This window comes from Babylonia areolata, chromosome 12 (genome assembly GCF_041734735.1).
Source record: "Babylonia areolata isolate BAREFJ2019XMU chromosome 12, ASM4173473v1, whole genome shotgun sequence".
In the NCBI taxonomy this organism is placed as follows: domain Eukaryota; kingdom Metazoa; phylum Mollusca; class Gastropoda; order Neogastropoda; family Buccinidae; genus Babylonia; species Babylonia areolata.
In genome coordinates this window covers 8,563,467-8,575,589 of record NC_134887.1, presented here as the reverse complement: position 1 = coordinate 8,575,589, position 12,123 = coordinate 8,563,467, and the positions used below count along the sequence as shown (strand labels likewise).

Genomic DNA, 12,123 nt, shown 5'->3' with positions numbered 1-12,123 from the left:
TGCATCTTCAGTGCAACAACAGCTTCCACTGAGCATACTCATGAAAAAAATTTGAGCACAGCAAATCATTATCAGAATATCACATCCACTTGACATGCTTCTTATCACGAATGTGAGTATTGCATTCATTATCATCATATTCATATCAATGACGAAGTATTCAAGTATTGCTGAAAAAGATCCACACACACATACCTCAATGTTATGTGTGACAACATCAACTACATCAACACAAAACCCGTCACCTCTACCAAAAAACTCATTTGGACAAAGCCAGTTCATGATACAGTATCCCAACCATTTAACACCTGGCAATGCTGAGGACGCCATCAATTCTGCTTGATTTATCATCCCCAGATTACAAAAAATTGTAAAAAAGGAAAAAATATTTGAAAGCCAAACCAAAAATTAAAAAATCCACAAAAAAGGCCATATCAGAGACAAATTACACTGCAGAATGGGCAGCTAGTGCCCATCCCAGTGTTCACATCTCACAACCCAATCACCAGAGATTCTAGTCGTATATACAGATAGTCGTGTCAAGGCTTGCTTGAAAAAAGAAAGAGGAATGGGCTGGGAAGGCAGAAATAGCAGACAAAAGGAGACAACAGTGAAAAAAGAAAACGGACAGAAATAAAGAGAGTGATAGAAAAGAAGAAATTTCTAGCACAGAATTTCCAGAAGGCTGGGATGCTATTTGCACTGAAAGAACCCTGGTATTCCCAAGGGGAGGGGGGGGTGGGGGTGGGGGGGGGAAGAGTGACAACGATTTCCAACGCTCCTTCTCACACACACACATGCACACACACACACACGCATAAACTGAAGACAAGGGGATCTAAGTTCTAACTTCTACAATTTTTCCAGCTGTGTTCACACATGTCAATATAAATTTGGAGGAGAAACCTGCCGATTATATATTTTTTTATATCTAAAATTTCTGCATTTTTCTGCATCAACATGACAGGGCAGCCTGCAAAGGCTGGTATCTCCCTAGGGCTGAATGGGTTAAGATTAGCCAAAATGCCAATTTCTTTATTTTCTTTTTAAAGTTGGATGTCTGTGATTTGCATTCACATCAAATCGACTGTAAGCTTGGTGCTCACCCAGTTCAACCAGCCATGCACCTGTCATATGATTGCATGTCCAAACAGTGCACCTGTGTGTGAATGTAATGGATGCATTGACCTGTGCTTTAACCCTTTGAGCCCTGAGTTCCTCAGCAATTTTAACCCTTCTGCCTAAGCTCCTGAGCCAAAATTTGCAAATAATTGGTATTAAACCCTTTGAGCCCTGATCGCTTTACCGGTGGCAGAGAAAAATGACATAATGCCCGGCCACTGGTTGAGCGGTGCGTAAACACTTGAACTAAAGCGTGCAGTCTCAACCTGGCTCGTCAGGGCAGAAATCAGGGACAAAACGTGTGAGAAAACAACTGTACACAATGCAGCAAGTAATTGATATGCTTGATAATTTATCGGAAGTAGAGTATGACAATGATTACTCTGATAGTGAGGTGGAATTCGAATCGGATGATTTTGCTACAGATAGTGATGTTGAAAATGAATCTGAGCATGCAGAATCAGTTGATCAAAGGAGGCGTGTCAGGTTCAGACTCTGCACGCTTCATGGTGGAAATCGATCTTTTTTATCCAATCACATGCACAAAACACAGTGAAAAGGCGCAGTAATGTTGGTACTACGTTCACTGACGTCAGAATATTACGGTTTTTCTGATTGGCTCTTCAATATAAGTCAACCAATAGCAAAACATGACACAAGTGTTTACGCACCGCTCAACCGGTGGCCAGGCATTATGCCACCCCTCCCCACCACCGGTAAAGTGGTGGTCAGGGCTCAAAAGGTTAAGCTTCTCTGGCTATCGTGGGTTGTACACACCCAGAAGGGTACAAAAACACAAATATCTCAGCCAATTCTTAATATTTTTCTACGCAATTTCAGAAATGCTTCCTACACCTAGAAGGCCAACTTTTGCCAAAAAATGAAAAAAAATTCATTCAATGAGTAATTAAAGGTGGCGTTTTAACTACACACGGACGCTTGTGTGGGTCGTGTATGACCCATGCTTTTTAAAGAGGAAAAAATGTGGTCACCCCTCGAAAGCTCATGTGGGTCATGCACGACCCATACCTTTTTAATAGTGATTTCAGAAGCCTTAATTTGCAATTAGTGAAGGAAAATAAAGAAGTTTGACTTTCAATAGCCTCACTGCCCCACTACTCTCCCATTCCCCCCCACCTCCCCGTCCCATCCCTTTCACCTGTCTTTAGCTATAACCCCCTTCCATCCCTTTCTCTAACAGCATGTACCTGTGTGACTGAATATCTTTGATTGTGTGTGTACAGGATGCTATCAGTCATCTTTCTCTCTATGTCTCGCTGTCTGTCTCTCTCTCTGTCTCAGTCTCTCTCTCTGTCTCTATCTCTGTGTGCATAAGTAGGGTTTGTATGTATGTGCATGTGGTGTTATGCGTTGTGTGTGTGATCAGTTGTGTGTGCGTGTGTGTGAGTGTGTGTGTGTGTGTGTCTGTGTATGTGCATGTGTGTGAATGCGTGAGCATGTGTTTCTTCTGAGCGTATGTGTTTGTGCGAGTCTGTGTGTGCGTGTGCGAGCGCATGTGTGTGTAATCAGTTGTTACGATATGTTTTCCTTTTCTATATTTTGTTATAAGCTTTGGAGGAATATACAGGTTTTTGTCTCTTTAAAGGGTTATGGGTCGTGGACGACCCACATGAGCTTCCGTGTGTAGTCAAAAGCGACAGCCAGCGAAGGTTAAACAAACTTTTAAAGACTGTAATTTTGCCATGCAGTTTCATTTCATTCATCAGTTTATGAATGGTTTTGCAAGTGAAAGTCATTCAGGATGGGTTCATCATTTCATGTAGCTGTTAATCATACTCACAACCTCTCCCCCCAAAAACCCCACGCTAAACCTTGGCACTTAAACATCAAAGGCCATATATGAATGTGAACAGCGATTCTAGTTGGTAAGATTTTTTTTTCCCATTATTTATAAAATTATCTTACTTTTCATTTAAACTTAGGAGGGAGATTTTGCTGCTGCGCTTCATCACTGACAGAAATGGTGTATAGCGTTTTGTTTCAAGAAGACTGAGAGCCAAATTTTTAAACTTTTTAACAAACCAAGGTCATTTACAAGACTTTCAAGGACTTTACCTAAATTAAGAGTATGATGCTGATTAATTTCTCCTTTAGTATGTATACATACATATATACATATGTGTGAGGAAAGGTATTTTGAAAGTCTTTGTATGTATGGAATAAAGATGCCTAAATCCTTGCTTGTCTTCATTATTATTCAACGCTTGAAATCTCCACACTCATTTAAACAAATTAAAGGCCAAGTGCAGATGAGGTGTAAACGATGCTGCCATCCGCAGACCTCGAGGAGTACACCGGCACCATATGCACCGGAATCTCCAGCACCCCTGTGTCGGCGGCGGAGGCAGCAGTGGTGGTGGCACTATTCCTCAGTCTGTGCGTTTTGTTTCTTTTTCGCGCCATGCTTCTGCTTCTTGTGACTGTTCAGACTGCTGACAAAGGCAAACTTCTTACTGCAGACGTCGCACTGGAAGCGTTTCTCACCCGTGTGCGTCGTCATGTGCTTGTTCAGGTAGTCCCTGCGGGTGAAGGTGGAGGGGCACTGAGGGCACTTAAAAGGCCGCTCACCCGTGTGGCTGTACATGTGGTGTTTCAGGGTCTGCGCTTTGACAAAACACTGCCCACACCGGTTGCAGCGGAAGGGGTGCTGCATCTCCCCATGGCGAGATTGCCGATGCTTGTTCAGCTGAGAGTTCGTGCGGAACGAGCGGTTGCAGCTGAGCAGCTTCTTGTTCCTGTGCCGCCGGTGGTATCCACCCCCTTCAGTGTCAGTGTGTTCTTGTCTCCTGATGACGGCACGTCTCTCCCCCACAGCACGTCCGTTTTTCTGAATCAAGGCATCACACCTCTCCAAACTCACTTCCAGGCGCTTCCTTCTTCTTTCTCGACCAGTCATGGCCCACGCATTCTCCAGAGACTGGGGATGAGACGCTGCACAGGCAGATGTCTGCTCTGCCGAAGCTGCAGCTTGCTGCTGAACAGGCAAGTCTTGCTGCTGAGGCACAGCCAGATGAACCGCTTGGAGCACAAGTGTCGGGGTTTGCGGCAGACTTCCCACTTGTGGCACCAGCTGAAAAGAGGGAGTTGGATGCAACTGTGGATCTTCAGCCACAGCTTCAGTTCCACCCAGGAACCCAGGGTGAGGAAGCACTGGATCTTCTGGCACAAACACGGCCTCAGGGGTGTGTCGCAGAGACGACAGGTGTTGAAGCAGGTCTTCTTGGAGCTGTCTGCTTTCCTGAGTGCCTGGCAACAGCAGATCCCGCTCTTCGACAAATGCGGCCTGTGAAAGGGGTCCCTGCTGAGGGGCCTCACCCTCCACAGACGGCTTCGCTTCCTCAGGGGGCCCGCCTCCATGCACCAGCAACCTCTCCTCCTGCTGCAGGAGCAGCCCTTCCTCCTGGGCTGGACCCTGGGCCAAGGTGTCACTGTCCGCAAGGTGCGGCTGGAGGGTCTGTCCTGCCAGGTACCCTATGCTCAGCGTCACGGAAGGCACCGTGTTACAGCTGGCGCAGTGTAACGACAGCATGGAGTGACACTGTTCGCATGTCAACTCAGTCACGTAGTAGCACTCCCCCTGCTCTCTCGTCTCCATGCGGCGTAGGTAGCTGAAGCAGAATCATTTGAAAATGCATCATGCCTGAGCTGATGTAAAGGACATGTATAGTTTTAAATGTCAACATGTCTGTCACAAGCATGCCCTATGCTGTAAAACACATGGATAGTTTTGTTGTAAACATGTCTGTCATAATAATGCATGCCCTCTGGTGTAAAACACATGGATAGTTTTGTTGTAAACATGCCTGTCACAAGCATGCCCTATGCTGTAAAACACATGGATAGTTTTGTTGTAAACATGTCTGTCATCATATGCATACCCTATGCTGATGAACACATGGATAGTTTTGTTGTAAACATGCCTGTCATATGCATACCCTTTGATGTAAAACACATGGATAGTTTTGTTGTAAACATTCAAGGTAATACCTCAAACACCGAACGAAAACGTAACTGTGTAGACTTGAATAATTTTTACAAAGTATACATCAAATGGCAAGCAAGGATAGCCAATGCTCAACATCCACAGTAAGCGGCGCTGATTTTTGAGACAAAGACTCATCCATGATCTGTTGGCAGGCCATTTCAAACAACTTGCTCTTTTCCTTCTGTCAACGACAGAGATGTCTTCACCTTCTCCACTAACTCGTGCTAGATAAAATTCCATTTTTTTAGGGTGAACTGATTTCAAGGCACAAACTTTATTTCATGTACCCACTGGCCACACTGAAACATTACACACATGCACCTTTTACACACCACATACAGAGCGGTCTCAGAAAAAAAAAGTCCATTTGAGCAAACACAAATTGTCAAGTCACGTTTCACACTTAGCAACACCAACAGACAAAACTGTTTTCCCTGAACTCATGTCAGAGAGCAAACCAAGTGTTTGGGTACAAAGTCGCACAATGCTCATGTACGCACAAGAATGCAAAAGAGCACAACATAGTGAGAGAAGGAGTGAGTCAAGACAAGACACTGGAAGCGAACGGAGGTATAATTAAAGAGCGCAACTCAACTGCACATCTGTGTGTGTTATTTGTCTAGCACCACATGCCAACATTACACTCAATGACTGAGAAAGCAGAAAAAAAAGCATCATAATGTGAAAAATAGTCTCTCAGTTTTAATTATCCTTTTATGGAATATTTCTCCACCTCCACTGAGCTTTATTTAAAAACTGCACACACAAGGAGGAAAAGAAATGTAAGGTCTAACAAACAGATATATATATATAATATATATATATCTTTCTGGTAGAGTGTGTTTGTGTATGTGTCTCTGTGTGTATCTGTGTATTTATTTGTGACGCAAATAATGCAGTTAAATTCAATCTCACTTCTGGCTTAAAGTTAAACTGTGACATATGAATTATGATGCAAGGAATTCCAACTTAGTTATTCGGATGAGACGATAAAGTGAGGAACTACATGCAGCAAGGAACTTAGCGCACATAAAAGAACCCATGCCAAGAAGATGGTTCTCCTTGACAAAATTCTGTCGAAAAATCCACTGTGATAACTGATAGAAAAACAAGTACAAAAAGTGTAAAAAAAAATTTTAAAAAGAAGGAAAAAAAGGGGGGCATCCCTACACTGTCACTGTCGTGATGTGCTTTCCCCAGGCATAGCAGACTGATTTTCACACAGAGAAAATACATCGTCATAAGTGAAAAAAGTAACAGAATAGAATACAATTCAACACAAAACAATATAGTCCAGCCAAGTCAGTATCCAAAACCCAGTTCTATCTCCCATGTGGCAATCTATGCCAGCAGCTCAGCCAAGTTAATGGGATTTCAACAACAAAAAAAGAGTGGACACAAAACTTTTTTCTTTCCTTCTTAAATTCCTGTTAAGAATTCTGCAGCAAAACAATACTAGACCTGTGTACTTACTCAGCCACCAGAAATTTGGCGATCTCAAAATTCGAAGTAAGGTTCTCTGCCAGCCCAACAGCACGCCAGCCGGGCAACAAGGTGCCTAGCCCCTCCAACACCATGGCTCCAACTCTCCCACAGCAATCAGCCACTCAAGGAATCCAAGGCTTTGCAGCGTACAGGAGCACAGCCTGCAAGAAATCAACAAATTAACTAAGCACCCTGTCATTATTATCATTATCATTATTGTTATCATCCATTTTCACACACACACACATATATATATAGTACAAATCCTGAGTCAGGTACCAAGCTCTAAGCCCTTTACCAACATTGCAGCATTTGCACAATGGGATGCCTGCCCAGGCAGAGCCAGAGCAGATGATCATCATTCGTTTCCTGAGTCATTCATTCAGACTTCAGTCATGCACAAGCACACATGTACAGTCAGGGTATCGGTTTTGTGTCGGTCATCGGTAACTGACACATACAATTTTGAAATGACCCATTAAAGTGGCATGACTGTATTTTTTTTTGTAAAATTGGTCATGCAAAAACTCAAAAGGACTTTTGCAGATTTCTCTTGTTCTCCTGCAAAACAATTGCAATAATTATTTTATTTTTATAATTTCAGACTCAAAATTAAAAAAATCAAAACTTGTATTCAGCCACTAAATGAAATGAGATATGTTTACATAAAGGCCTTTTTGCTTGTGTATTATCTGCGGCAGAATGCATTGCCAATTTTGCTTTTGGCTTTCCCACCAGTCTCTTCAATTTAAATTGAGAATGGCTTCGATATATGCAGAACAGTTTGCCATAAGAAATCATCTGCATCATTGAGCATGCTGCAGAAAGGAGCTGCCTAGTGTTGAAAAAGATTGAATCAGTGTTAAAAACAACTGCAGTCTCTTCCGTTCTGCACACCTCTGGACAGTCTGACTCTGAGAAATTTCTTCGGCGCTCTTGCAAGTAGGCCTGTATTTCATTGATGTAATGCAAGAGTGTGGCCATTTCTAGTAAAACTGAGATCCAATGAAGATATGTACAACAACGCTTACGTGTATCACCTTTTTTCTTTTGTCATTTGAGCAGCCATAATTCATTTTTAAGGTATGTTTGTGTTCCCATGACCCAACATACAAGTACTGGCACAGATTATAATAATAATAATAATGGATACTTAGTTATATACCACTCTATCCAGAAACCTGCTCCAGGTGCTTTACAAAAACACTTTTGTTTACATAATACATTACATCAATGTTACATACACAAACCAAAATGTGACTTAACACACACACACACACACTCACACACACATTTTCACACACACAATGCAAACATGTATACATTTTAACATGCATGTATACCTAACAGCTACCTTCAACACATATGCACTCTTATCTGTTAAGGGCAATTGATCTTTTTTCTTGAGCATACAGAATTAAACAGTTAACAGAATAATGTTGTATTTTCCTTGTTCATCATAGCACAGCAAACATTAGCATATAGTCTCTCTCTCTCTACACACACACACACATGCGTGCACATGGGGTTTAGGGTGACTGAAGGCGGGAATGAGGGTACTTTTTCCTGATCCATCAATTTTCAAAATGACCTATTCAGGCTATTGATTTTGTGGTGAACTGGTCAAATGGCCTATGGTGTCCTGAACCAAACCTTAATGCATGAATAATAATGGTTAATACCAATAACAATAATCATAATTAATAATACATTACATACACGTGCAAACTGTTCCAAAGGAAAACCACCCTATTTGAAAAAAAAAAAAAAAAAAATCCTCTAACATTGAGCCTGTGTTGGTTCTTCTGGAGCTTGAGGCTGTGCCCTCGTAGATCTCTCCTGCAGGCAAGCTCAAATTTTGGCCGGTCGACTTTGTAGCAACCCTGGAGGTAATTATATGCCTCTATCATATCTCCTCGGTGGCATCAATGTTCTAGGCTTGGCAGTCTCAGAGTTTTCAGTCTCTCCTGATATGATTTATCCTTCAGAGATGACAGCAGGTTTGTTGCTTGGCGTTGCACATCCTCTACTTCGCTGCACAATGTTTTCTGCTGTGGCTGCCAGACACAGTGACCATATTCCAATAGTGGTCGGACATGGGCCTTGTATAATTGTACAAAGGTCTGATGTGTCTGGTGGTCTAAGGATCTTCGTATAATGCCAAGAATTCTGTTTGCTTTTTCTGTACACTGTGCGATCTGTTCCCTGAAGGATAGTCCATTATCAATAAATACTCCTAGGTCCTTCTCAACCTCACTTTCTGCCAGGATAAACTGTGTCTCACTTCCTTTTGTGTCGCTGGCTTTCATGTTGTATTTCACATTGGATGCTTTCCCTCCCAGCTTGAGGACACAGCATTTCTGTGGATGGAAACTGAGCTGCAATTTGTTTGTCCAGTTCTGAACTTGGTCTAGATCATCCTGTAGGCCTTGGTCAGTGTCGGTGCTGGCACAGAGTTTTGTGTCATCAGCGAACATCTTTACGTTGCTTTTCAAATGTCTAGGGAGATCGCTAATGAAAATGACGAAAAGGATGGGACCAAGAACACTGCCTTGAGGTATTCCACTGGTCATGTCAGCTTCTGATGAATGTATTCCATTGACCACTACTTGTTGGTGTCTGCCAGTCAGGAAATCAGATACAGTCCAATACTTAGCCCCAGATTCCAAGAGCTGCTACTTTTGTCAGCAGTCTACGATGAGGTACCGAGTCGAAGGCCTTCTGGTAATCCATGTAGACGATATCTACGCTGCCACCATCATTTAAGATTTTGGTCCAGTCATCCATGGCTTCCAGTAACTGTGTTATACTGTCCTCTAGTTCTGCTATCTGTTCCTTGGATTTTGCTGAGATCATGTCTTCCACAGCAACCTTTGTTGTAGCCCTTTCTACTTCAGTACTTGGTCCCCATTTTGATGAACTTGGTCAGTACTTATTTCCTTTACTGTGTCAATCATTTCTGCTGTAAACTGACACTGCTCAATTGCTGTCACTTTATTTTTTCACTTCTGAGACCTCCATAGTCAGTTTTTCTGTCTCTTTCTCCAGCTTGAGAATGCTGCCGAGAAACTTGCTTCCTGCTTTATTGCATGACTTTGAGCAGTAGAAATGCAGCACATAGTTCTGTTTCTGACTGTCCTTTTTAAGTAGCTGGTATGTATCATCCTCAATGTCCTCACAGGCTGAATGGAACCATGTTTCACAAAGCTCACAGAAAAGAGCTTTTTGATTATCTGTACATGGAAGTCCACAACTACCACAGTCAGTGTCCACTGAGCACTTTGTACCATCTACTGACCCTTTTCTGCTCTTGTCCTGGCCTATGGATGAATTTTTTCTTCTGGCGGAACCCATATTTTGGTGCTGATCCACGTATGGTCACACTCACAGCCTATCTGCAATATGAATGGATAAGTGGACCTATGAAACACTTGCTGAAATCCTTGGACCTTATAGTTTGGACAATGTCAATGAACTTGCACAAATGAACACTCTTATGAGTGCACAACCTAAAAAGAAAATGTAAATTTATCTTGACTCAAATATCTGCTCAGAAGAAGTTGCATGCCTTAGACCCCTACAAAGCACAAGGACCAGACAAAATACCCTCAAGAATATTAAAGGAACTGATCAGAGAGTCAGCTCTTCCTTTGAGTATGATTTACAATAAAACACTTGAATCTGCTTGCCTACTGAAAAATTGGAGGTAACAGCTATATATATATATAAAAAAAAAAAGGGTCAAAACATGAATCAGGAAACTACAGACCAGTGAGTTTGACTTCTATTGTGTGTAAGATTTTGGAGTCCTTTATCAGGGATGCTATAGTATCACACATGACAACAAACAATCTGTATGCAGACTGTCAACATGGTTTTAGACAGAGAAGATTGTGTACAACACAGCTCCTAGAAGTAACTGAAGATCTCACAAAAATGATAGATATGGGTAAACCTGGAGACATAATTTATTTAGACTTTAGAAAAGATCTGACTCTGTACCACATCAAGGACTTTTATCAAAATTAGCTTCATATGGTATTACTGGAAGCATCCTGAACTGGACAAAAAACCTCTTGTCAGAAAGAACACATGTTGTTAAAGTTGGAGAAAAAATGTCAACAAATGAAAATGTTGTTAGTGGTATACAACATGGTAGCATACTTGGCCCAGTGCTTCTTACAATATACATAAATGACCTTCCTGAAAGTATAGAAAGCAAATGCAAAATATTTGCTGATGATACTAAACTTTATGGCAATGCACAAAATAATACATCATTACAAAAGGCTTTTTGTAAGTTCCAGGACTGGACTGATAGATGGAATCTGTATCAAAGTATCAAAGTGTAAAGTAATGCACATGGGAAGAAAAAATCCAGAAAACAAATACCATATGATGATAATAGATGACACCACACAGGACATTGAAAAATGTTAAAGTGAGAAAGACATTGGCATAATTTTTTATAATAAACTATCATTTGACATACATATACAGAATATAATAAATAAAGCCAACCAGATGATAGGAATAATCAAGAGAACATTTACCTATTTAGATAAAGATATATTTCTTAAACTGTATAAAGCATTGGTTAGATCACAAGTGGAATATGGTAGTATTGTGTGGCACCCATACCTCAAGAGACAATCTATGACTATAGAAAGGGTGCAAAGAAGAGCAACTCATTTATTAAAAGAATGCAAACCTATGAGCTATCAAAGAGATTTGTATACTCTCATATACGTAAATGTGCATTCATTAAAGGGAAGAAGGCTAAGACTAAGAGGGGGTTTAGCAGAAACATACTAAACTTGCACAAAATACTAATCTGTTCAAAAATCTCCTTGACATGAACATCAATTTAAAAGAATAATTTACTGACTTTGACAAGTGATTTACAGAACGTGTAAAAGAAAACATATATGTATCCCACAAATAAAAGGAGACTGATATTGAAGGGGGCATAAAAAAGGCTGTGAGGCCCAGGCAGTCAAATGCCAGTCCCTACACTACTACCACTACTACTAACAGTTGCCGAAACCGGTGCCCACCGTCTTACCTGCCTTGTCAACAACAAATTAAACTCTAATAACTGGTCTATCTTGAAGTTTTAGCTAAAGAAAAAACCGTAAATTAACAAGTCCAGCGTGTACACTGTGATTTCCCCTGTTCTTCCTACTGAATAGTTCTCATTGAATGGAAATATAATAGTTGAGCTCGGCTAAACTGGTACAGGCTACTTTTTACAAACCGGTGAAACCTGTGCATCGTGACACACAAAGAACCAGGAGCTGCCCTTTGATTACAGATTAGTTCGAGGAACACATTTGATATGACCTACCAGTAACGGAAATTAGGTATCGATGCAAAACGTCACAGAGCGAAGATGGTGGATGACAAGCCCAGAGGAAGAATATCCACATATAATATGTTGTCAGACTTTTGCACAGTCAAACTCCAACAACGAGTTTGAACAGTCGGCCTTTGTCCCGGGGTTGTCTTCA

General features: G+C 41.4%; 1 protein-coding gene across 1 annotated transcript; it reads right to left on the bottom strand.

The window, feature by feature from the left end:
* Nucleotides 1–24: 24 nt before the first annotated feature.
* LOC143288039 (uncharacterized) lies at nt 25–12,099 on the bottom strand. Its single transcript, XM_076596302.1, has 3 exons — nt 11,961–12,099; nt 6,602–6,774; nt 25–4,751 (listed from the first exon to the last, which is right to left on the bottom strand). Exons 2-3 carry the CDS (start codon nt 6,703–6,705, stop codon nt 3,506–3,508), a joined length of 1,350 nt encoding a protein of 449 aa, XP_076452417.1. The 5' UTR covers nt 6,706–6,774; nt 11,961–12,099; the 3' UTR covers nt 25–3,505.
* Nucleotides 12,100–12,123: the final 24 nt, after the last annotated feature.

Excerpts from the sequence above, each read along its gene's own strand:
- LOC143288039 (XM_076596302.1), bottom strand. The coding sequence starts at position 6,705 with ATGGTGTTGGAGGGGCTAGGCACCTTGTTGCCCGGCTGGCGTGCTGTT. Across the intron at positions 4,752-6,601 it reads GCCAAATTTCTGGTGGCTGA|CTACCTACGCCGCATGGAGA; the intron begins GTAAGTACACAG and ends ATTCTGCTTCAG.